Source organism: Bubalus kerabau, chromosome 4 (genome assembly GCF_029407905.1).
Source record: "Bubalus kerabau isolate K-KA32 ecotype Philippines breed swamp buffalo chromosome 4, PCC_UOA_SB_1v2, whole genome shotgun sequence".
Taxonomy (NCBI): domain Eukaryota; kingdom Metazoa; phylum Chordata; class Mammalia; order Artiodactyla; family Bovidae; genus Bubalus; species Bubalus kerabau.
In genome coordinates, this window is record NC_073627.1 from 26,919,381 (window position 1) to 26,944,378 (window position 24,998).

Here is a 24,998-nt window from a genome sequence, read left to right on the forward strand (position 1 = left end):
TGGAATGAACTAGTCATCTGTCCCCTCTTCCCCTCTCCTCCTTCTGATGCCTGGGAATCCTATTCTGGGAGCCCCTGGTGAATGTGCAGTGTGGAAGAAAGGTGATAGAGAATTTGAAACTTGGGAATCATTCAGCTTGATGTTAGCTGACCCGGAAATCAGGAGTTCAAGGGCATCCCTCCTGCCCCTTTTCCTGGGTTGGCATCATTTTACTCTTCAGGATCATCAGAATTTCAGTGATTCCATCTCTGCTTGGAGTCCTTACACCTCTGACCCACCCTGATTAGCTTTTTCACTGCCCTCTTCCTCCATTTCAGTGAAGCAAAGGTCCCTAGGGTTTTGCTGGTCTCATCACGTGTCCATCATCGGGATGCTGGTGGGCTCACAGAGTGAGGACTGTTCTGGTGAAGGCCCGGTTTGGTGTTATCATGTTCCAAAGACGGGCTGTGAAGAGGGCTCCTGGATGTGCTCTGACCTGAACCGATAACAACATCCATCAGGGGCTTCCTTTCAGCCAAAAGGCTCAGGAATCTGTGGGATGGAACTGGAGAGGGGTGGCTCAGATTTCTTCTATGACCCACCCTCAGAACACCAAATTCTCCTCTGCTGAACTTCCTAATATGAAGGAAGGAACACTGCCACCAGGGCACAAAATACTAATTCCTTCCAAGTGAAAGCTGGGATTGCCCTCAGCCACTGAAGCCTCCTCTGGCACTAGGAAAACAGACAGAAAAGGGAGTCAGGGCGTTGGGCCCATCACCGATCCTGAGCTCCTATGATTGTCAGCGTATCTTAGGGGTCAGAAGGGTATAGGTGGAATCAAGAGAACCCCTGGGGCACTGAGCTCTGAGTAAATGTATAAGAAGATAGGTAGGGAGTCTCCAGAGAAAGAGAACCAGGGATGGCTGTCTTGACATAAGAGAAGTCGTTTTTGGCCTGAGCTACTTTGTGATAGAAACCTTGTCACAATGCTTGCCTTTGGACAGGTCTCATGAATTAAATATTTTAAGGGAACAGAAGAATGCAACAACAAATGGCTATTATCAGGCTAGAGAAGTTACCATAGTAAAGATAATATATCAGTTGTAAAGATTTCCAGGTCTGTTTCACTGGTAAAAATTAGCCCGAAGCGCTCAAACCACCAGATCAACTGGAACCTAAGAGGTGATGATGTTGACATTTTCTGACCCTTGTGACTTCAGTTAACTCAGGCTTGGATTTTTGTGGATACTTCGTGAATGTGCATGTATCCTTAGTTTAAAAATTCTCCAATTTCTGTTTTGGGGAAGATCCCTGGTGTTCTCTTTTACTGTGCTGTAAGTAATAAATCCTTCTCCTGCTCTTTGGCTTAGTTGTGTCTTTTAGTTTGACCAAGAGGTGGACTGGGTTTTTTGGGTAACACAGGCTAGCAGAAGAAACCACTGCTCTACCTGGATCCTCAATAAGGGTTCAGAATCCTGAGGAATGAAGGTTGGAGTCAGCCCCCGAACCAAGAACTCCAACCAAGAAGGAGGCTATAGTCGATGCTCTATACCCATGTGACTGTAGCCCCATCTGTTTTCCCCTTCTTACTGGAATATTAACACTTCTTCATTTAAAAAAATTAGAAGATGTATTGTATTTAGATATTTTCTCTTTCTCGCCTCTCTTCTTTTCCTGCTCTTGGGCAGTGTATTGGAGTGGCTGCATTTATTATTGAGGTTGCAGAACAGTGAAGCAGGGTTACTGTGGAATTGGGAAAGGAGTGGACAGTCCCTGGGAGACCCTGAATTCTGAACAGTGGCCCATGAGCTTACCAGTAGGAGCAGGACAAGCCCCAGGACTGTGGCCCACTGGGGAGGGGCTGAGGGAGTTTGCAGCTCTGAATCAGATGAATGTATTATGATAGGTCTGTTTGCAAATACTTGGTTTCAATCCTTCTCTCTCAACCCGGAAGCTAGAAACTCGTTGGTATCCTTGACCACTTCCTGTCCCTCGCCCATCAATTAATGAGATGTCAAGATCTGAAAACTTCATTTCCCAAAGAACCCTTCACCCCACCTTCCCCTCTAGACTTACAGCCTCTGCCCCAACCCACTTCTCCCCGCAGCTCACAATCATCTCCTTAATTCTCTCTCTGATTCTACTCTTTGCCTACTCAATCTTGTCAAAAGCCTTGTCAAAACCCTTCTAAATGCAAACATTACCAATTCACTCCCAGCAGATATGGTGGTTTAGTATCACAAACAAGACCCTCTGATCACCTGCAACTCCACCTCTCCAGCAGCAGATCCTAAATGTCTAGGCCTTTCCCTTGACATTCCAACAACTCTGACCTGATAAGTGTTTGCATTCAAACCTTTGTTCTTTTCTTCTTCATCTTTTCTTCTGTTAATACTGTCCCTTCAGCCAGATTTATATCACCCATTTACAACTTAATTCTGTAGGACTCAGCTGCGAACGAACATCACCTCCCTTTTGAGGCCTTTCCCGTCCTCTGGATCTCTGGTGGCCTTGGCCCACGGTGGCCTGAAGCAGGGTTTCAGCTCCCAGCCAGAGACTGAGGTCAGGAAGTGGCAGTGAGAGCGCTAAATCCTGGCCACTAGACCACCGGAAACCAGTGGCCAGTGACAAGGCCCTGGCCCACCAGCTGTGTAGAAATGAATTTCCACATAGAGATGGAAAGTAGTGAAACAGTTAGTGTTTATTAGGAGGGAAAAAGAGTACAGTACATGTGGACAGACACATGATGGGCTCCGAGAGAGAGTCACACCACTGTGGGAGCTTCAGTCACTTATGAGGCATTTCTTCCGGGTTTCCTTTGGTGGGTCATATGGCTTTGCCCTGTTCTGAGTCTCTATTTGGGACATGTCAGCGTCCTCCCATGTGTGTGGACATGTTTTAGCCAAGGTAGATTTTAGTGAAGAGGGCTATGGGTAGTTGCATCTTTTACTATGAGGTGATGCCCCCTCTCTTTCGACCTCCAAGGAGCCTTTCTATGCATGTGTAGGCTGGGAGGTCTCCTTAATTTCAAGAATGAGGAATATGTGGTCTTTTATCTCCTATCTGGGCAGGGCCCGGCCTCCTCTATCATCCTGCATTTATGGAGTTTCTGCTATTATGGAATTCCTGTCCACAGGGGAGAAACTGTTCAGCCTGGGGCCCATCTATCTCACTCTCTCCCAGGATGCAATGCAGCCACTCAGCTGGATTCTGTAGTCTTCCTAATGTCCCCCTCATACTCCGCACAGACTTCTCTGTCATTGCACTGAACACATTGTATCATGAATGTCTGTCTGTGGCTTCTTTAGACAGTAATCTTCTTGCTAACAAGGCCTAGGAATTAGTCTTTCAGCTCTAAGCAGGATCCAACCTCCCTTATGCTAATCAAAGCCTGGCCTTCTGCTGCTTAAATACCTTCATCAGCTCTCTGTTGCAATGAGAATAAAAAAGAAAGTTCTTACCTGAGCTCACAGCAAAGTCCTTTAGACTTGACTTCATCTTCCTCTCCAGCCCCATGTTTTACCCCTGCTGGATTTGTCCTCACCCTCCCCTCCCAACTGTCTGCAACAGTTCATTTTGACCTTGTTCAGTGCCCTGAATGTCCCTCTGCTATGTGTTCCTACACCAGCCTCGACTCCCCCTTTGCCACTGTAGCACTTACTGATTTAATTGTAACTCTGTTTCGTGTCTTCTCTGCTAGATTCCATGATAATAAGAGCCACTTGAATTTTGCTTGCTCTTCTATCCTAGCCCAACATGGAACAGACACTCAGTAATATTCAATAAATCATGACATCAGGACTTTACAAGCTCTTTTTGTCACCAGGCCAATCTCAGGTTATCTAAATGACTGGGAGGAGTTCCACAGGACCAGACATGAGGTGGGGGGAAAGGGCCCCCCCAACTCCAATCCTCAACCCAGAAGCTCTGGATGGAAATGCTGGTTCCTAGGCAGACAGTGGAGGGGGAAATAGGAGGCGTTTTAAGGAGAAGTAACTGTTTCCCAAGGACTGTCCGGGCTCTCAGGAATTGCGTCCTGAGCCAGGGAGGCTCTCCTGGGAGCGGTTCCAGGTGGGGTCAGCAGTGACCCAGCAGGTGATGGAGGTAATGGGAGAGAAGAGTTCACAGTGGAACTGGGGAATGGATTCATGATGAGTGCATCTGGGCCTCTTTACTCATCCTGTGACTAAGAGAGAGTGAACATCCACTGCTTCCCTGCACATCCCAGGGTACTTGGTTCTGGTGGGGAGAGGGCTGAGGAGGGGCAGGCATTCAGGGTGAGGGGCTCCAGCACCATCAGCTTATCATACAACCGCCTTTTTCCTTGAAGGGATTCTTGTCCTCAGGGATGCCTTTAAGAAGAGGGTCGTTTCCTGCTTCAGCCTCCACATAATCCTTGATTTCCTTTCCTGTTTTGGAAATCTGGGAGAAAGCAGAGTGTGGTTCTAGCCCTTTTCTGTTGCTCAGAATTCATGATTTGCTCAGTCCCCAAAAAACAGGTTTCTGGGCAGGGTGGGAATAGAGACAGGAGAGAAGAAAGATGAGAGGCACAGGCAGGTGTGAGAGGGGTATGAGTTCCTTGACCAGAACCAGAGAGCCTGACTCTTACTTGTGAGGGATATTTGGCCAGGCCCAGTCCAGGGACTGAATTGGACACATCAAGCCCTCCAGGCTCTGAGGTTATCTCTTGTGCACCTTTGTGGGAACAAACTTTGCCTCCTCCCACCTCCCAGCCCATTCCAGAGGCACCACTTGCTCTTTCTACTGCCCTGGAAAGGTCCCACCACCCTGCTGTTCATCACACCTTCCTTTGTGTCCCGTCTCCATGAGGACCAGAAAGGGATAGAGAAGAGGCAGCAGGGAGTGAAAGAGGAGGCTCACCAGAGCTCTTGGGTTCTTCACTTCCTTCTTCAGCTGCTCTACCTCCATCTTTAAGAGTTCCTTCTCGCTGAGCTCTTGGGCCATCCTGTCCTGGAGAGATCAGGCCCTGGAAAGCATCCACAGCCAGGACTTTAAATCCCCTGGTCACTCCCAGCTCCTCCTCTGTACTTTCCATACCTCAACTTCTAACCTCGTCCCTGCTCACCGTATATTCTCATCGCTCACCACGGATTCACTGCAGCCCCTGCCCCTAGCCCACTGTGAGCTAGGCTCAGGAGGAGAGGATGGGGCAGGCACACACAGTCTTTGCCCTTAGATAAGATCTGTCTATGGAGAAAATGGGGATCAGAGCATGGAGAAGGGAGAGAAGAGCAGTTTCTTTCAGTGAGACAGATTTGGGAAGCAAAGTTATTGTTGCACCAACACAGGTAGCTCATTAAGCAGTTTTCAGGAAAATTCGGGTCCTGCCAGAAGAAAGACTATCCTAGTGATTAAGAGAAAGGCTCTGGAGTCTTCCAGACTCCAGTTCCGATTGTGACTTGGCAGCTTCCAAGCTGGCGCGCATCCTCCTTCAACCTTCGTATCCCCATCTGCAAAATGGTATAATAATGGTACCTACCTTACATGATTATTGTGAGGATTAAGAAAATAATGTCTGTAAAATATTTTAACACACTGCCTGGCATATAATAAACACAATGTATTTATCATCATTATCACTACCACAGGGTTATCAGGAAGGCCCGCCTGGTTTCTAACCTCAATAATTCTAAGACTAGATCCCAGTCCAGTGCAACCTCAGCCCCTCTCACCTGCCAAGCAAGAGCGTGCACTTCAAGACCCAGACGAAGGCGTTTGAGCCTCCTAGCTCCTTATCAGCTGAAAGTCTTTAGACAAAGCAGATGGTCTGGAAGCCCAAATCTCTGATGCCTAAGCTGATCATAGTCTCAAGGTTCTAAACTCATCCAGCAGCTTGAGCCTTCCAGACTACCACCACTGCAGGCAACCTGTCTCCCCCCCCGCAATCAGCCCCTCTCCTATAGTGACCCCTCTGGCTTAGAGCCCATTTCCCCATTCTTACCCTCCAGCCCTGCCTGCTCCCCTTCCCCAGTCTTCTCTCCCAAGCCACCTCCTCCCCTACGTCTGAGCCTGCTCTGAGGCTATTTCCAATGAGGCAAGTCCTACACCACCTCCTAACTTCCCTTATCCGAGAAGCCTTTGTGTCCCTCACTCAAGCCCCACCATCTCACCTTGCAAGGTTCTCCAAGCTCAAATTTCATTCATTCGTTCCATGAAAATGTACTCAGGATGCTATGCCCAACAGCTAGGGGCCATGGCCACTGCCAGCACCCGCGTCCATGCTTCTTTGTCTCCATGCCTCCCTCTGAGCCCAGCACACGTGTCTCCCTCAGCAGTCCCTGAGCACAGGGCTCACATCCTGATCTCTCTCTTGGTCTCCTCCCAGGACCACCCAAGGGCTATGTCATTTAACAGTCACTGAGCTTCTGCTCCGGAGAAGGCAATGGCACCCCACTTCAGTACTTTTGCCTGGAAAATCCCATGGACGGAGGAGCCTGGTAGGCTGCAGTCCATGGGGTCGCTAGAGTCGGGCATGACTGAGCAACTTCACTTTCACTTTTCACTTTCATGCATTGGAGAAGGAAATGGCAACCCACTCCAGTGTTCTTGCCTGGAGAATCCCAGGGACGGGGGAGCCTGGTGGGCTGCCGTCTATGGGGTCGCACAGCGTCAGACACGACTGAAGCGACTTAGCAGCAGCAGCAGTAGAGCTTCTGCTCAGCCTGACGCCTGTCCAGTGACAAGGGACCCTCTCAAGGAGCAGATATTAAGGGACCAGTGTGGTCAGTGAGGGATTCTTTTTTTTTTTTCCTGACTTTAGAATGACAGACTCCCCAGTAATAGGGGGAGGGAGGAGGCCCAGAGTCCCTCCTAAATTCCCTTACTCCAGGAATCAATTCCCATTGACAGCTCTGAGCTCTAAGAGTTAGAGATCAGGACAGGACCCCGGACATCATCCAGTCTGAGTCTCCTGTGAATTCAGGAAATGGAGCACATACCTCCTGAAGCAGGCTTGATGCTCTGGCCACTGCTGCTTCCTACGACTGACGTGTTAATCTGGAATTTAAACCTGGTGCTTCTCAAAGCCAAGTCCTTCCTGTTGTCTAATCTGAGTCCCTTACGCTCCACTTGGCCAATTTCATCTTGTCCTGCCTCCACCAGGCCCAGAGCATGTACACACACCAGATCTTCATTGCAGGTAACCCTTCGGAGACTTGATAACACTTCTCAGGGGACCTCTGGTTGTATCTTCTCAGTGTCCTGCCTGGTTCCTCTGGCTGCTGCATCGGCTGTTTTCCATTGTTGTGGCACCACCGCCCTATGGGCCCCCAGCATGACCCGTCTCCATATCCTCTCCACCCTCCAGTCCCCTGTCTCTTGGTGACTCATCCCGAGCTTCCCAAGGAAGCCCCCACCCTCTGCCCTTTCCTCCCTTTCCATGAGTGGAAAATCCATCTCCACCTCCCAGAGCAGGCCAGCCCCCTTCCTCCTGTCTCCCACCCCAGCCCCCCACCCCCCCCGCAGCTTCCTCTCCAGGCCCAGGGAGCAATCACAGCCGCCCCGACCTTGGCTTCCTCTGCTAGGAGGGATTGGGGGGCTGGGCCCCCAAAGGAGCCCCCCCCCTTTTCTCCCTTCCTCTGGGCAGGGGACAAAGTGGCACAGGCCCAGGGAGTGGGGACTAACTTCCTCTTGTCCCCTCATAGCATGCCTGCCCTTGCTAGCAGGTTTGGGTCTCACGCAGAGGAAACCAAAAGCAGTGAGAGGGAGGGAAGGCAGAGCGACCAATCAAGGGCAGAGTGAGGTGCAAAACCGGCAGGCTCCCCGGGGAGCCGGGCAGAGGCCAGGGGCCATGGCAGAGCTACAGCAACTGCAGGAGTTTGAGATCCCCACGGGCCGGGAGGCCCTGAGGGGCAACCACAGCTCCCTGCTGCGAGTGGCAGACTACTGCGAGGACAACTACGTGCAGGTAAGCAGAGTGGGTGCAGGCCTGGCACCCAGCCCCTCCAGGGCCCCAGAGCCCATCCTGACAGGTGCTTGGCCTGGGTGTTGGCTGAGCTATCCTCCCACTCCAGGCCGGCTTCATCCCAGACCCTTAAATTCTCATGCTGACGTGTGCTCCCGGGCCCTCCTGTACTCCTCTTTCCCAGAGCCTCAGAGATGCCCAGGGAAGGCAGTGCTACCCCGTCCTGCTATAGGCCTCCCCCCAGGCTCCTCTCCTTCCGAACGTCCCACTCAGATCCAGAGGTCTAAAGACTTGTCCTCACACAGCTGTTGGTGCCATCATTCCATATTCACGCTGGCTCTAGGTGAGACTTCAGAAGAACTTCCCAAACATTGTCTTGAACTTGAGATGGATGAGAGAAAACTCTGTCCCTGATAGCTGAGGGAGAGCTGAGAGATGTCACCCTATGTTGGGTTAAAGAGATGGAGTTTGACTCAGAGGCAGGGGGATGGACAATATGACTGCATGCAGCCGACTACCAGCAAAATGCAAGGAGAGTGGCATTTTAGAACAGTTTTCTAAATTGTGGGGTTGTCCCAGGACGTAGAGTAGGTGCTTGGATGAACAGAAAAGGACAGCCTTTATAACGGCCTTGTGAGACAGTATCATTATTCCTGTTTCATAGATGAAGAGACAGCAATTCAGGGAGGCAAGGTGACTTGTCCAAGGTCACATGGCTTGGCAATAGCAGACCTGGGCATCAGCCTAGCCTTGACTTCTGAAGCTGAACCCTCTCCTCTCTGCCTTTCCCTCCCTGACATGCTGGGTATGATTTTAAGACAAGTTTATTTGCACTGGGACCTCCCAGCTCCGTAGGAGTGAGTGTTGAAAAAAAATAAAAATAAAAGGAGAAAATGTTTATGAGAAAATGGCAGATTAAAGAAAGATCATGGTAACAGCAGTTAAAGTGCTTTGCACCTGAACTGCCTTCATTGCCCGCTTCAGTCCTCACCCCAGTCTGTGAGGTGAGGACCACTCCCACTTCACAACCAGGAGGCTGAGCTTCTGAAAAGTTAACTTACATTCCCAGGGTCTCCAAGCTAATGGTAGAACCCGGATTTGAACAAGCAACTTTGACTCCAGAGCATTCCCCCCCAAACCTCTAGTTGAAAATGCTATTCCCACTGTAGATCCTGAGTGACTGTGGGTACTGAAACTGAGCTGGAATGTGGCTTGTGAACTAGCTACATTCCCCCAGCACTGGAAGGCAAGCTCCTCCTATGGACTAGGATGGAGGCCCTCCTTCCCATTCCTTTAATAACTTCTGCACGTCTCAAAGCATTTCTGGATGGGTTCTCATTTGCACATATGGGGTGCACACAGAATTTGAGGTCAGAAAGACCAGAGTCCAATGTCCAGCTCCTGGACATGGGACAAGTTTCCCTTGTGATTCTTATACCTTTTATCACAGTGGTCACATGGGTTAAACGTAATAATGTATCAGCACATTTAGCCCAGCGTTTCTCCCTTAAGAAGGGCAGGATAAATGGCAGGTGTTACTATCATCATCATCTTTCATCAGATGGATGAAAGACAAATATAGATATTCAAAGTTAATTCTACTGAGGTGAAGCAGCCCTTGCAAAAACCCTCAGGGCATCAGAAACCCTGACCCAGGTCAGAATCCTTGGATTTCAGCTTCCTTCATGCAGAACACTACTAGACCACAGAACCAGTTACCTTCCCTGGCTTCTCCGAGGGTTTTCTGAGGAGCAAATGCCTAGGAAGGATTTGGATGACTTCTCAAAACTGGTCTTAAATAAGACCTGGTTCCCACGATCTCCCCTCCTTCCTCACACCACCCCCTCCATCTCAAGCAGGTGTCAGGAAGCCCTTGGGGAATGGGGGAGGACAAGCTAGGGTCAACTGCAGAGTTCTCTGTCAGGGTCCATTGAGTTTGTAGACAGGGTAATTTGCATGATGAATAAGCAGTCAGCCATGAAGATGGATCCCAGACCTTTGTTTCTCTAGACCTGACTTTGGGTTAAGACCAAAGCCAGGGGTCGGTAGGCATCCAGGCTCTGTCCCCACAGAGCTGGGCCCAAGCAGACATGTTTCCTGTTTGGACTGACAGGAAAAATCCAGTGATGAATTCCACATGCCAGTCCAGGGAGGGGTGAGTACAAGAGAGGCCAGCTAATACAGAGTAGTCACTGCTCCATTCTGGGCCTTCATTTCCTCATCTACTCAAGGACAGTCTTGAACTAGAATTAGACCTGTTGTTCTTTCTGGGTTGATCTCTTTGCCTTTCCAAGGCACTCAGTTATGTATGTTGATGAGATGTAAATTGGATGCAAATAAGCAGTTCTTAGCCTCTTTGGAACAGAAAGGCATGGAGAAGCACCTGAGGGGAGAAGGTTCTGGGCCTACCCCTTGGTTCAAGTTTCATTGAGGCTACACTAGATGCTCCCAGGTCTCTTTGAGCACCCTGCTTAGATAGGTTCTAGGTCTGTTCTCCACTATGGGCCCCGAGGATCAACTGAAGGCCCTTAACAAGGAGACCTCAGGGTGCAGCCTTACTGATCAGTCTGCTGGTCTCTCCCTAGACTTGCCCTGGATTGGCCCCTACCCTCGTGTCCCAGCCTGAGATGAGGAAGCTGCCTGGGGAACCAAATGACTAGAGAAGTAAACCCTCTGCAGTCTTCAGACACTCCCTGCCCACCCCACCACCACTGCCTGGAAGTGTGGCCCTAGCCAGCACCGGGCACAGTGCCTGGCAGGCAGTAGGGACATGGCCAGCAAGTGTTTGTGTTTGCATTCAACCCACTGATTAATTCACAAATGCATATTCATCAAGTTTCATCTGTATGTTTGGCACTAACTATTCCAGGATAGGATACAGAATAAAACAGATGAGCTCCCTTCCCTCTTAGGGCTTACATTCTAGTGTGTGTGGATGTGTGTGTGGGGGGATACATAATGAAGTACATAGATAAAAAATTTCAGATGGTACTAAGTTCTACGAAGAAAACAGTAAATCTAATACAGAGTCAATACAGAGGTGGGCTAGAGGAGATCTTGGGGTGATCAGGCAAGTGTCTCTGAAGACCTGAAGTATAACAAGTGCAAAGGCCCTGAGGTACAAGCAATCTCAGCTTGATTAGGAACTGAGACCCAATAGCCAATGTGGCTGGAGGACCATGAGTGAGCGGGAGAGAGGAAGGGGATGAGGGTGAGGAGAAAAACAGGAGCTAGCCTTGTGGGACCCTATACTGGCCCCGGTTATACAGGCTACACTTCCCTGGTGGCTCAGACAGTAAAGAATCTGCCTGCAATGTGGGAGGCCTGGGTTTGATTCCTGGGTCAGGAAGATTCCCTGGAGAAGGGAATGGCGACCCACTCCAGTATTCTTGCCTGGAAAATTCCACAGAGAAGCCTGGTGGGCTACAGTCCATGGGGTCACAAAGAGTCAGACACAACTGAGCAACTAACACTTTCACAATATAGGCTACAGTTAGAAGTTGCTTTATTCTACCCCTTCTGGGCTTCAGTTTCTTATCAATAAAATGGACCAAATTATTGGTTCCCAAACACCGCCTTGCAGACCAGAGCTAAGCCAGGAGCTCAGGAGTTACCTAAGAAGCTTTTAAAGGTACAGATTCATTGGCCACATGCCCAGGGGATTCTGGTTAGAAGGTCTGGGATGAGGGCCTGAGGTTGGTTGTTTGGTTTTCAAGTCCAATAATATCTTTTCCAGCCAGTGTTGACTTCCTCTTTCCTTTCTACTGTTCACCATTTATGATCCCCCCTAAAAAAATATCTTCAGGAGGGTGGTAGGGCTAATCCTCAGTGTGACTATCTGAGAAGGGTATCTTTACCTCCCCTTGGACCCAGTTCCCAGGGCTGCAGAGTCACTTTCCTAATACCCCTTGAGTCCTTCTTACCGCATCATTCTTACAGAAACCTCCTCAAACATCTGACGGTAACCGCTTTCTCCCAACTCAGCCCCCATCTTCATACCCTATCGCATCCCAGCCCACAGCCAAGGACCCAGTGGAACATGCCAGGGCTGTGTGTATTTCAGGCCACGGACAAGCGAAAAGCACTGGAGGAGACCATGGCTTTCACCACCCAGGCCCTGGCCAGCGTGGCCTACCAGGTGGGCAACCTGGCTGGACACACCCTGCGGATGCTGGATCTTCAGGCGGCCGCCCTGAGGCGGGTGGAAGCCCGCGTGAGCACACTGGGCCAGGTAAGAGCTGGGGGAAAGCTGCTCGCCTCAGCCCCTAACTCTTCAGCCCCACCCGGACATCTTCTGCAGCAAAAGTTCTTTCCTGCCTTCCTCTACATCCAAACACCCACCTCTATCCCAGAAAGTTGGCACTTGCCAAGCTTTTTGAGCTTCCATGTGTCTCAGGGGTGGGCCTTGTTGCCCTCTTCGGACCAGGAATTCCCCGATGGCAGAACTCTTTCTGAATTCCTTCCTACATGATAGAAAGCAGGCTCTCCCCTTCACAGTGGCTACATAGCATAGAAAAGAGGCAAGCGGACCCTGTTTTCATCTAAACACAGGCGGTGACTTTATAAATATCCCGAAGTCAGACTGCTTGCTTGGCAAGGTCATTCTCTGCCACCACCACACAGTGCCCCACCCCATCTCGCATATACACCCTCCTCCTTCCTTCCCGAATCCTTGGCCGAGGAATTACCCCATAAACCACATGCATCAGCCTGGCCTGCGCATCACTCACATGTTCAGTGTGAGTGTGTCTTTTTCTCTCACCCCAGCAGATTGAAGTTCCCACCCTCTCAGAGATGTAGGTTTCTCCAAAGAACATTCCAAGAGGAAGTTGATTTGCTTATATTGTCCCCCAAGGCAACCCACTCCAGTATTCTTGCCTGGAGAATTCCAGGGACGGGGGAGCCTGGTGGGCTGCCGTCTATGGGGTCGCACAGAGTCGGACGCGACTGATGTGACTTAGCAGCAAGAGGGAGAGCTGGTTCAGCCATGATGCTCAGCCACCTCCATGTTATCTCCCTCTGCTCCCAAGCTGGCCCAGTCTCTTCCCAGCACCCCTTAAGGATGCTGTGTTTTCTCTTTTCCTCTGGTTCCTGCTCAGCTAATAATAACTCTTGTTCTCTTCCACTGGAAGTTGCTCCAAAGTGGCTCCATCCTCTCCTGGCAACTCTTTACCCAAATGCTGTGTGACCTCAGGGACAAAACTCACTCTTTCTGGGCACCTCGCTGCCTCCCATGGCCTCTCCCCCTCCCCAAAGTCTTAAGGGAAAGAGCATCGTCACCTCCAACTCTGTCACACAGATGGTGAACATGCATATGGAGAAAGTGGCCCGAAGGGAGATCGGCACCTTAGCCACTGTCCAGCGGCTGCCTCCCGGCCAGAAGATCATCGCCCCTGAGAGCCTGCCTCACCTCACGCCCTACTACAGGAGACCCCTCAACTTCAGTTGCCTGGATGACATTGGCCATGGGATCAAGGTAGAGAGAGGGGCCCCTCCTCTTTCTCCACAGCACAGCCTCTGTTTTTTTAAGGCCATACCTCATGGGGATTTTGTTTCCCCAGTCCATGCCCCATGCAGCGGAAGCACAGAGCCCTAACCACTGGACCACCAGGGAAGTGCCCCCAGCCTCTTCTGCCTCATGGCTCCCTTCGCTCTAGAGCCTCAGTTCTCTTCCAGGACCATGTTCTTGTCCCACCCTGCAGCCCCTTTCCTTCCTCATTCCCTGAAGCCATCGCCCTAAGTGGCTCTGCTGCTCCCCATGGGGCCCCCTTATAGGAGAGGGGGCCCATCTTCTTCCTTTAAAATTCATCACGACCTTTCTCTTAATAACTGACCTTTACCCTTATCACAAGACCTGCTGACAATGCCACCTGGGCTCACACATACAAACTTGTGGGTACAGGATGGGTGTGTGTGTGTGTGAAGGGGAAGAGCGGAGAGGGAAGATGTCAGGGTGCATGAGAATGGTTCCCCAGCCACATGAGAACAGCAACTTCCTCTGTCTGGAGGTTTGAGGTCACTGTGCTGAACAGTCACCCAGAGTTGCTGTTGGGTGGGGAGGGTGGGGGATGCAGGCACTCAAATGAGGACATGCTGAAGACTGGCATTTTCTTCACAGCCCACCTCCTTCTGTGAGGTGGGAGAGGACACACCCTTAATCCCATTTTATCCATTTCTTGTCCCCACACGTCAACATTCCAGATTAGATTGGCTGCTCTCCTGTATCTAAACAGCCCCTTGATTTCCTTAACACAACATCTCCCTCCAAAACAGAAATCACACTCCCTCCTTCAGTCGCTAGGCCCTCTTACCAGTAAGTTCTTCCTTTTATCCAACCTAAATTCTTTATGCCTGAGTTCAAGTCCCTTTTATCTTGTCTCCAGGGGAGGATAGCAGAGGACATCATTCCTCATGTACCTATTCTTGGGGAAACTCCTTCACCAACTGAAGTGCTCTCTTGCACATGAGTTCACAGCTTGTCACTTGTACTCTCTGTACATTCTGCTCCTCTCTGCCCTGAACTCCCCAAAGCCAGTTCCTCAGGCCTGTGAAAATGACAGGTGGGAGGTTTCTACCTCAGCCTCTACCTCCTCAGCTGTGGGCTGGAGTTGGGGTTTCTCAGAGTTAAGGCCCACAAAGCTAAGCGCTCAGAGGCTTTGGGTGAGAATGGGGCTCAGCTGCTGAGGCCCTGCAAGAGGAAGTGGCCTTCAGATCCTGTCTGCCTGAGCCTATGGCAGATTTAAGGCCAGGTCTGCCAAGGGCAAGACTGAGAGGGGTGGCGTGGGAGAGCAGGCTGGGAAGTGGAAGTCGGAACTTGCTCTCCCTCCTCCCCACTCTCCCAGTTCTCGTCTGCCCCTCCCCCGTTTCCTCTCTGGGATGGAGGGGCGCTGTTGCAGGCCCCTGTGAGTGTCAGCCCCCGCCCCCTGCTCCCCCCCGCAGGATCTGAGCACGCAGCTGTCGCGGACTGGGACCTTGTCTCGTAAGAGCATCAAGGCGCCTGCTACTCCCGCCTCCGCCACCCTAGGGTGAGGTCTCCCACAATCGTAACCTGCACCCTCTCCTCTCCCTCCCCTCAACCAGAAACTACTCCCCACCTCCCGTCCCTTCATGCCAGGCGCCAAACTTCCTCCTCCGACAACTGCCTCTTCTCACCCCGAACCCCTGCTCGCCTGCTGGCTTCCCCCTCGACGTCACTTCACCCCTCCTATCTCCCCACCCCAGGAGAGCGCCCCGGATTCCCGAACCCGTGCAGCCCCCCGTGGTGCCCGACGGCAGACTCTCCGCCGCCTCCTCTGCCTCCTCACTGGCCTCAGCCGGGTGAGCCCCACAGGTTTTATTTTATTTTTTTCCCCCACAGGTTTTAGGTTGGGGGTGGTCATGAAGGTGGATTAAGACTGCGGACCATAAGGGCGGAGCTTGTGATTGAAGGGGCGGGGTCAGCTTGGGTACTGAGTTAGGAAGTTGTCCCCCAACCTAGCAAAGCCCCTTTCTCTCTGGTCTTCAGCAGCGCCGAAGGTGTCGGTGGGGTCTCCATGACCAAGGGGCAGGCAGCCCCCCCACCCCCACCCCCACCACCTGCTGCCCCTGAGTTCTTCCTGCTACCCCCTTCGTTGGAGAAACTGTCTTTGCCCCCACCGGGTAAGGAGCCCTGCCTCCTCCTCCTATCTCAACGTTTGGGGTTGTTTTCTCACCTCTCGAGACTTCCCACCCCACCTCACCCCAGTTGGATCCAACTGGGCCTATGTCAGTGAATACTTTGTCCAAGGTAGGAGTGACAGGAAGAAAGCAGAAGAAGCAGGCTAACATAATTTAGCCCCTGCTTTTTACCAAGTCAAAGCTTCTCATCCATTTTCTTGCTTAAATTTGACTGCTTAGGATCTTCACACTCCCATTCAACAGATGAAGAAACTGAGCCTGTGAAGTTAAATTAAGTGACTTGCTCAAGGCTTGCCCAGCCAAGTGGCAGAGTCTGATCACCCTACACTGTTCAACATTGCTGTTTACTGAGCACCTACCACCCGCTAGAGGCACTGTGGGAGGAGCAGGATGAACAAGGGCTGCAGGCAGAGTACATCGAATGGGTAGATCCCAGGGCCCTGCTCTCCAACAGTGAAGTTTCTTGGAGTGGATGGGGTTGCCTGTGTCACACTTGCAGCCTTTCTGCTTCTCTCCCAGCCCCAGAGCTGCCCATGCCCCTCGACCTGCCCCCTCCTCCACCCCTGGATGTAGATGATCTGGAGCTGCCACCTCCACCCCCACCAGGCTTTGGGTCCGAAGAGCCCAGCTGGGTCCCTGACGCATACTTGGAGAAAGGTACTTGAGTCCTGGGACTGAAGGGCAACAGATTGTGGGGTCAGGTTTCCCCCCACTTTTCTAGCCCAGAGCCATTCTCCCTTCCATTTGCAAAGGTGTGACCCTGTTATTCCCCACACACCCACACAGAAAAGCAGCTGGCCTGATATTGAGTATTAGCTCAGCTGAGGAGGAGCCCAGGGCTTGGTAGAAGGCATCTCCTGCCCAAGTCCCCATGGTGCTCTCTAGAGTTCAGGGTGTGGGCCCCAGCATCCCAGGGTGCAGCAGGAGGCACATCTCACGGCACCCTCCCCTCTCTCCCTCCAGTGGTGACACTGTACCCATACACCCGCCAGAAGGACAACGAGCTCTCCTTCTCTGAGGGCACAGTTATCTGCATCACCCGCCGCTACTCTGACGGATGGTGTGAGGGTGTCTGCTCCGAGGGGTCTGGATTCTTCCCTGGGAACTATGTGGAGCCCATCAGCTGACAGCCTGGTCTCTGCGATGCTATTCAAGCACTGCCTTGAGTGAGCCTGAGTCCCACACCAAAGCCAGCTTCAGTCAAGACTGGACAGGCTTGCACACCTCTGGGCTGTTAACTGTTGTCTGTCCCTTCCCCCCACTGCAGTGGGAGGGGGTCCTGGGAGAGGTACCCAGAAGCCTGCTAGAGACAGGAAAGAACTGGAAGCCAAGATGGGTGATCTTATCCACAGGAGACCCTTGGACCATGCAAGACAGGGTCTCCAGCTGCAAGTGCCAACTTGGAATAAAACTGGTGACCTCTTGATGATTGCCCTGCAGGGTGCGGTGCGGGGTGTGCTGAAAGATTGAAAGGTAACCCAGTTTTTAGGCTCCCGCTGACTGAGTCCCTTTGCCTGCCCTAAGCAGGAATATCTCCCACCTCCTCCCTACTTGAGCCCTCTCCATGAGACCCTTGTGCCTTTCTGTGAAGACAGGCTGCACCCTGCTCTTTTGCCTGTTCCTTGCTTTATGAATTCAGTCTTGGTTCCCCAAACTGGACATTCTTCCAAGAGTGGGGTCCAGCTCCCTCACTTAAGTGGGGCTTTCTGAGAGATCATCTCACCCTCATCCCTCAGACTGCGGCGCGAGAGATCTCAGTCACCTCTGCCCCTTTACCTCCTTTATAGCTCTGAAACACCAAAAGAGGAGGGGGTTGGGTTTCAGTGGCCCTGCTTTAAAACATCATGGCTTTCTGTTCGATACGGGAGGGGAGGGGTTCAGAGGATCCAGTCGGCGGGGCGACTTTGGTTAAGTCCCTGGTTTCTTGCTGCATAGAAGAGGCTGGGAGCGAGGAGGAGACGTCGTCGCGTTCTCTGAGGTCCCTGGCTGGCCGGACCCGAGCCCTGGACAGTGTGCTACCTCATTCCACCACCAGGAGGCGATTGTTCCCTCTGGCATTTCTTCCTGTGGGAACGCTGACAAGCGTGCGTGGGGGGAGGCAGGAGTGTAGTGTAGGGTCACAGAAGGTAAAGCAAGACCTAGGCCTGAGACTGGCGTCCGTGGAGAGCACCATCTCTCCGCGGGGAGTCCGAGGCTGAAGGGACGGGGGGAGGAATTTCAGGACCCGTGTACCCCTGACAGAAGTCTAGGGGAAGGAAGTCATGAGGCCCAAGGCAACAGTTAATGAAACACAGTGGGAGATGTTCCTTCTCTACCCTGCCAGGCAACCCTTTCCTCCCAGTTGGGAGGGGGCAAGGTTTTTGGAAAACACTGCTGCCTGCTTGGGTCTGCGCACCACCCTGGCGGGGCCAAACTCCAGAATTCGCTTGCAGCGGAACTGGGGGAGACAGCCAAGCTGGGTTAACTGCATAGATGGGGACAGCTCTGAACTCTCTCCTCCAGCCCCCAAATGGACAAGCTCCGGATTCCGGAAATTCCCAGAGGGACCCACCAAAACGAAAGGGAAAGGGAATAATAAAACTAGGTTTGTCTTTCCCTGTCCCCAGCCCCCTGGCCCCCTTCCCGCCGGGCGCCCCCTGCAGGCCGCGTCCTCAGCACGTCTTCAGCACCTGTTGCAGATGGAGGCGCACTTCGGTGGCATTTTCCCAGGGTACCACGCTGGCGCGGAAGGAGCTGGGCTCAGCCTTCTGTGCCTCCTGGATAAGGCGGTGCATGGGGTAGCCGCGGCGAGGGAAGGCCACATCGCCAGCGGCCAGCAGCCCCATGGGACAGAAGTCGTTGGCGCCGTCGCCCACGTAGAAAAGGCGCTCGAAGTGTACGCCGTCGTGGGCCCGCTCGCGCAGGTAGTCGCTGAGCACCTTGTGCTTGCACATGTTGGCGGGGCAGCGCGCGCAGCTGTGTGAGTGGAAGGGCCGCAGCGCCAGCAGCCCCCGAGCGTCGGGCCCGGAAGGGTTGCTGAAGATGCGGCGGAACAGGCCTTGGTGGCCGGCGGCGCGCAGCGCGCTCTCCACGCCAAAGGTGTTGGCGTCTGAAATGAGAATAACCTCAAAGCAGGAACCCTGTTTGGCCACAAACTGCAGCAGTTCGCCCATGCCGGGCGACAGCGGGATGGACTCGTAGACGGCACGCAGGTCTCGCGGCCGCACGCCCTGGTCGCCCAGGTACTGGAAGACGCTCTGCATGTACTCGTTGTAGAAGCCCTCGCGGTAGGTGGCACGCAGGCTTTCCGGGAGCCGCTGGCCCGGCGCTGTGCGCACGATCGAGTCGTCGCTGTTTTCGTCCACGATAGTCTCATCAAAGTCGAAGGTCAGGAGGAAGCGAGGCGAGCCCTGCGCAGCCATCCCGCCGTCCTGGGAGCAGGGGAGAGAGGAGCAGGAGGAGGAGGGAGCAAGCGAGAGGGGGCGCGGCAGGAGCCGGCCCAGGAGAGGCAGGTTAGCGGGCCACGGCCAGAGATGCTGGCACATCGAAGACCTGAGGAGGACCCAAGGCTGGTTAAGCTGGTTAAGCAACACCGACGTCCCCACCCCTGCCTTCCCTGTCCACCCTCTTGCACTTCTGTGTTAACTGCTCTGGGGTTTATCCTCAGGGGACCATCCTCCTGAACCCTGAAGGGCTTCTTTGGCACCTTTCTTCTACTCTCATCTGGGGCCATGGAGGCTTAACCAAAGTTCAGGAGAGTGGAAGAATGGAAGAGCAGCTTCCAAGGAGTCACTCCGTTGGGAAGGTTTCTGGACTAGATCATTCTAGAGACTTCCAATGACCCCTTGTTGGTGGTGGACACAGGGAAGGTGGGAGGGACTCTCCACTCCTCTTCCCTAACATAGTCAAGGGAAACCATTCATTCATTCATTCAACTGGAGCAGATCTGTCATTCCCCTTTTCAGCCATGTAGAGCTGATGGCTTGTAGGACTGTGATGGATAGTAGAAGCCAGGGAAGACTTGATGGCACTACCCAAGGCATGTGGGCAATCAGTGCCAGACCTGGAGAGTGAGGTGCCTGGGCTTCTGCATTGGCCAGAGAACTGGATTTTAGCTCTTGGAGGAACCAGGTAGGTGGACTGACCACCCAAAATCCAGGCAGGCTCTGTGAGCTGCTTCTAGCCAGGCGGCACTGGGCAGGGGTCCAAGGATGGGACACAACTTCTCTGGGGAGTTTCAGGGCCCTGTGCTGACAGCTCATCACTAATCACTTGCCAATTCCCTGGGAGGAACTTGTCAGCGGATGGGGTTTCTGCCAGAGTCCGAAGCAAGCGGGCAGCAGGAGAAGCAGTGGGACTTGGGGAAGTAGGAGCCTCCCGCACCAGGCCACGACATACCTGGGAGATGGGCAAGGAAGAGGAAAGAGAGCGGCAGTGGCTGAGAAGGCAGAAGGCGAGGTAGTGGGGCATGGCTGGGGTGGAGGGGATGAGGAAGGGGTGGGGAAGAAGAGGGCGAGGAGGATGTCATGCTAGGGGAGCACAGGGCAGAAGGGACAGGAAAAGTGGGGGTGGGGAGCTCCAGGAAGTCAGGACCTTGGGATGGTCATGTTAATGGGGGATAAGGGAGAGGATGCGGGGCAACATGGCAAGGGTGAGGGCATGAAGGCAAGCATGTGGAGAGCAGAAGCCCTCTGCAGCTTGCCCCTGCCCCAGAGGGACAGCAAGCAGACTGCACAGCTTCAGAGTATCACTGTGCTGTCTTTCTCCTTCTCAACCTTCCACCCCAATTAGTTAAGACAAAACCACTCCTCTTTCTGGTTTCTTCCTAACTCCCTTTCCAATATTCCTGTGATGTTCATGGCCTGGCACATCCTGTAAAAGGGAAGTCCAAGGCTCCTAACTTCTGAGTTGGGATTTGAACCTGGCTATCTGCCTCCCTAACAGAATTGTCCCTTCAACTTCATGCCTACAGTCACTCTCTGGTCTCACCAACATCTGAGTTTCAGTGGCCCAGGATTCCTGGAGTTGAGGATATAAAGCATCAGGGACCCACGCTTGGGATGGAAGCTTTCAGGGATTAGTGGAGGCTTAATAGAGGTGACAGCAGGCTTAAAAGAGGCTGGAGAGGGCTCCTCCCACCCCATGATGAGAACATGGAGCTGAGGCCTCATCCTAAGAGACCCCTGGAGGGACCCACTTACCCTAGACAGGCATCGGAGGCCAGTAACTGGAAAACACCCGCTCATTGTCAGTACATCACCCCGAGCACCACCTGTAGGGATTGTTGGCCTCCAGCCGTCGGTCCAGGGCTCCTGACAACCATACAAGGTCCGTGTGAGGGTGCCCGGTCAGGTGGTCGTGTTTCTACCACCAACATCCACCTGATCCTATCCCCTCTCCTGAGCCTCAGGAATCACTCAGTAAAAACAGCCCATCAAATAAGCTAAGGACCACAGGGACATTGCTAGGCATCCTCTTAACAATCCCTCATGATGCTGGAGAGGTTACAGATATTACTGAAGACCTAGAAAGGGTAACCAACTTGTGCAAACATCACCCACTATATATGGCAGAGACAGATCTCAAAACCAGATCTCAGAGTCTGAGACCAGTGTTTTTTTCTCTATATGTTCATTGCCCCTTTCTTGTGTATGGTACATCATGGTTTACAAATCAGCTTCACTCACATTCTGTCCTTGCTCATCACAATTCCATGGATTCAGCAGATGAAGAGGACTCAGAGATTAAATAACTTGTCCAAGGCTACGATGTTTCCTTGGGGCAAAGCCTGGTTTGTGCACTCCTGGCCACACCCTTGCCTGCCCTCTGTCCTCAAAAGGGAAGAGGCAGATGCCCAGGGCTGGGCATCCACTGCAGCTGGAGGGCTAGGACCCCTGGGTACCACAGGTGATCTAGGACTGTCTCACTCCCTGGTGCTTCTAGAGACTGGCAGTCCGCCAGGAGTCAGGTTGAAATTTCTGCCAGATTTTGCTATGTGACTTTGGGGACAGTATTTAGCTTCATGGGGGCTTCACCAATGCTGCTTCAAACCTACAAGTCCCAGTTGCTCCCCTCCACCCTGGGTTTAAATGAGAGACTAGATGCAGCTGGGACACATCTGGACCGCTACTGAGAGCCAGGAGACTAGACAGGGGAAGGAGCAAAGGGCTGGCTGGCTGCTGCCCTCTGGTGGTGAGAGTGGGTGACACTGGGTACCCCTCTGACTTTGTCAAGGTGACTCTCCCCAGACCATCCCAGGACAGCAAGGAGAAGCAACCGTTTCTCAAGAAAGAGACGGGGACTTCGCAGGAGCAGGGCACCAGTCAGAGGAAGGGCTCCCTCCATCTTGAGGTACCCCATCTGTCCCCACTCCCTGGCTACACATGCAATGTGGATTTCAGCCTTTTCCCTAAGAATTTGTAGTCTAGGAATCTAGTTGTGGACAAAGCTGAATGGGGCAGTGGGCAAAAAGAGGGAAGGGATTAGGAGAGGAGACACAGGTCAAAAATATGGGAGAGAAGAGGAGGGAGGCATGTGAGGTAAAGGAAGGGCATGTTTGGGGGGTTAGAGGTGGGAGGGCTGTCCCAGGTCCCATCTAGATGGACTTTCAGCCTTCCAGAATCCTGGCTGATATCACATGTCCCCCAGGGGACAGGTGAGTCCAAAGAGGAAAGGTCAAAGGATGCCACACCCCTTGTAAAAGCAAACATGGACAGACACATGCCAGGCAGATATGAAGATAAAAGGGTCTCCAGGAATCACCCAGAGACCAGATTTCATTTCTTTGCTCTTGATTCTTTTTTTTTTTAATTTGGTGGAATAGTCTACTTGTTTTTAATCATGTTCAAAACTTCTCAGCAAAAGTTAGGTTCTTTTCATCTAATACTAGTATTCAGGAAAATTAGACAAACGTTTATTGTTGGTGAGTTGCCCTTGTTTTAGTCCCTAGAGGTCTTCCCGTCGAAATTGAGAAGGCCATGCTGCAACACCCACCCCTACCCCACAGTAGTCAGAGATACCCCAGGCCCCGCTGAAATCTGGCTCTTGGGACATTCAGAGAGGTCACTCACCTCTGGAAACTTTCTCCTGAGTGATTGAATCCTCTTGTGGTCACCAAATAGAGTCCCTCAGAGGAAAGGGGGACAGGACCTCTGAGCTTTTCCAGCAGGCTAGAGCAGAGGACAGAAGGGTTTCATTGGGCTGGCAGGGAGTCCATATTCTGGTTGTACCTAAAACCAGTGTTTCCCCCACCTCCACACTGGCCCCTCGCACCCCTGCACCTTTTTACGCAAGTGCTGTTACATTATATCCATGGGAATAGGATGGGAGGACACCTTTGGGGTGGGGAAACAAAGTTTGAAAATTCCCATGAATGGATGGTTGGAGGCCACAGGGCAGTGTTCCACAAGAAACTGCAGGATAAGGATGTGGCAAGGGGCAAGGATCCCAGAAATACTACAGTAACAAGTCCTCTGCTCAAGACTAGGTCTCCTAGTATCTATCACTAGAAATCACTTTCCACCACTAAGCTGGAATTCTCAACCTCCCCCAGACAGCACTCCCAACTTCACCATGGTTTCTTCCTTGGTCCCTTCCTTCACCACTAGCAATGCATTAGAAAAACAAAAGCCCAGAGAGGTCAAGCTAACATCCTGGGTCACACAGCATCAGAATCAGGATTAGAACTAGAATTCAAGGGTCTCTGCTGCCTCTTGGGAAAACTGCAGCCAGAACTTCCTCTATTGCCCTGGAGACTCCCCTTGGGTTGTAAGCTTGTTGTCCTGACAGCTGGGTTGACGTCCTGGAGCTCTGGTGCCAGTGAGAAAGATAGGACCAGGAGTCACCTCTGTGTTTCCCTGCCTGGGTAGACAAGCTAGGAGGGGATCTTCAGTGGACAAGGAGGTGGCAGCTGCCGGTGGAGTCTGGGGAGAGATATTTTTAGAGGTGGCTGGAAAGCAGGCACTCTGGCACACCCCCAGCTGGCCGGTGCTTCGCTCCAGTGCGGGGCGGCGGGGGGTGGTGGAGGGGGGACAGTTCGGTAGCCCAGGGGACTCGTGGGTGGCAGGGAGCAAGGAAGCACGGATTCCTTCGCCTTGTCTGTGTCGGGAATGTAGCGATAGCCAGACACCTAGTCCCTCGGGTAGGAGAGGAACTCATTCCTCTGCTCCAGCGACTCCCCCACGGACACGCGCGTGAAGGAGCGCTCTTAGACCCAGCGCAGCCCCCACCCCACGCTGGGATCCCAGCCTTCCCCTACCTCGGCGAGTCCAGGACTCACGTGGGGAGCGGCGGCAGCAGAGGTCTGTCCCGGCTGAGTTTGGAGTGTGAAGAGTAGGGGGACACGGGCTAGCTGAGGTATTTGGGCTCAGGATGGAGCAAGGGGTGCTTACGGGAATTGGAGGGGATGCGGTGTCTTATCCACCCCCGGATTTCTGGGCTTCGGCTCTCACGAGTCCCTCCAGTCCGGAGGGGCCGTGGATGATATGCGTCTGGGCCGTCCCCTCCACTTGCCCCCCATCCCCCCAGGCCGCCGCCGCGTCCCCTTTAAATACCGGGGAGCCGGAGCCGGAGCCGCGGCTGGCGCTGCGGCTGCCGCAGCACCGGAGCCCACCGCAGTCTCCGCACGTCACAAGCGGTTGTCCAATCACAGCGGCGTCGGAGCACATCAAAGGGGCGGGCCGCCGGTAGGCCACGCCTCCCGGCTGCTCCACAGGCTCCCGGAGCGCGAGCGAAGGTGGGATTGGGTGCCGCCGGGAAGGGTAGGAGGGTGAAGATGTAGCGCATCCCTTCAGAGGAGCGTGGGTGGGGGGCACCCTGATTAGAGCGGCTGCTGGGCTCTACGTAAGTCCCACCGACACACCTGGAGGTGCCAGGGCAATGGACTTTCTCCACCCCCGCCCCCAGAGCTCAGATCCCCGGGACTTGCAAAAATGCACTCCCACCTCCAGCCCTCATTCTGTTCTGCGCTCCTAAGCCCGAGGGCAGGCTTCGGTTGACCCCGCCCAGGGAAAAGCGGTTCCTCTCCCGTGTGCGCAAAGCTGGGCTGGCTGGGTGCTCTCAGCCCTCCAGGCGCAGTCACTTCGCCCCGCTACTTGGGACCCTTGCCCCGGTTACAGGTTACAGAGGACTGCGGACTTTCCCGCTCTCCTATCCTGTATACACTGAGTTGGGGACCAGACTCTCTGCCCCTTTGCAAGTAGTGTTGTAAATAAAAAGCCCGACTTTCTCCTCGCTTCCTGAGTCCTTTCCCAGCCACACCCGCTCCACCCTTATGCCCTCCCACCCTGGTGGTGAGGAGTAGAGATCGTGTTGAGAGAGGAAAGACATTTACTGAGAACACACTATGAACCTGGTATAGTACTAGGTCGCAGCACTTAACGTTTGAATGTTGACGGCAGGAGAAATTGAGTTCAAACCCCCGCGCAGCTAACTCAAACGGGGTCACAAAGGGACTGTG

At 53.0% G+C, this 24,998-nt stretch overlaps 3 protein-coding genes across 15 annotated transcripts; 1 reads left to right on the plus strand and 2 right to left on the minus strand.

Moving 5' to 3' along the window:
* Positions 1-2,065: 2,065 nt before the first annotated feature.
* On the minus strand, positions 2,066-7,309 carry GNGT2 (G protein subunit gamma transducin 2). Of its 2 annotated transcripts, none has more exons than XM_055579994.1 (3): positions 6,942-7,309; positions 4,864-4,969; positions 2,066-4,404 (listed from the first exon to the last, which is right to left on the minus strand). In XM_055579994.1, exons 2-3 carry the CDS (start codon positions 4,945-4,947, stop codon positions 4,279-4,281), a joined length of 210 nt encoding a protein of 69 aa, XP_055435969.1. In that variant the 5' UTR covers positions 4,948-4,969; positions 6,942-7,309; the 3' UTR covers positions 2,066-4,278. The 2 variants fall into 2 exon arrangements, with proteins under 2 accessions (XP_055435969.1, XP_055435970.1); XM_055579995.1 differs by lacking the exon at positions 6,942-7,309 and adding an exon at positions 5,483-5,586.
* A 215-nt stretch (positions 7,310-7,524) lies between these two features.
* ABI3 (ABI family member 3) lies at positions 7,525-16,986 on the plus strand. The gene is made up of 8 exons (XM_055576142.1): positions 7,525-7,909; positions 11,970-12,137; positions 13,206-13,382; positions 14,846-14,931; positions 15,128-15,223; positions 15,411-15,544; positions 16,082-16,219; positions 16,526-16,986. The coding sequence occupies exons 1-8, from the start codon at positions 7,793-7,795 to the stop codon at positions 16,687-16,689; spliced, it is 1,080 nt and encodes a 359-aa protein (XP_055432117.1). The 5' UTR covers positions 7,525-7,792; the 3' UTR covers positions 16,690-16,986.
* Positions 16,987-17,837: 851 nt separating this feature from the next.
* PHOSPHO1 (phosphoethanolamine/phosphocholine phosphatase 1) lies at positions 17,838-24,205 on the minus strand. 12 transcript variants are annotated; one of them, XM_055576133.1, is made up of 4 exons: positions 24,094-24,205; positions 22,612-22,710; positions 20,743-20,853; positions 17,838-19,093 (listed from the first exon to the last, which is right to left on the minus strand). In XM_055576133.1, exon 4 carries the CDS (start codon positions 19,084-19,086, stop codon positions 18,214-18,216), a length of 873 nt encoding a protein of 290 aa, XP_055432108.1. In that variant the 5' UTR covers positions 19,087-19,093; positions 20,743-20,853; positions 22,612-22,710; positions 24,094-24,205; the 3' UTR covers positions 17,838-18,213. The 12 variants fall into 12 exon arrangements, with proteins under 12 accessions (XP_055432108.1, XP_055432107.1, XP_055432105.1 ...); XM_055576132.1 differs by lacking the exon at positions 24,094-24,205 and adding an exon at positions 23,932-24,077; XM_055576130.1 differs by lacking the exon at positions 24,094-24,205 and adding an exon at positions 23,820-24,077.
* Positions 24,206-24,998: the final 793 nt, after the last annotated feature.

Coding starts and splice junctions, on each gene's coding strand:
- ABI3 (XM_055576142.1), top strand. CDS start 7,793: ATGGCAGAGCTACAGCAACTGCAGGAGTTTGAGATCCCCACGGGCCGG. Junction 12,138..13,205: donor GCGTGAGCACACTGGGCCAG/GTAAGAGCTGGG, acceptor TCTGTCACACAG/ATGGTGAACATGCATATGGA. Junction 13,383..14,845: donor ACATTGGCCATGGGATCAAG/GTAGAGAGAGGG, acceptor TCCCCCCCGCAG/GATCTGAGCACGCAGCTGTC.
- GNGT2 (XM_055579994.1), bottom strand. CDS start 4,947: ATGGCCCAAGAGCTCAGCGAGAAGGAACTCTTAAAGATGGAGGTAGAG. Junction 4,405..4,863: donor TGAAGAACCCAAGAGCTCTG/GTGAGCCTCCTC, acceptor GCTTTCTCCCAG/ATTTCCAAAACAGGAAAGGA.
- PHOSPHO1 (XM_055576133.1), bottom strand. CDS start 19,086: ATGTGCCAGCATCTCTGGCCGTGGCCCGCTAACCTGCCTCTCCTGGGC.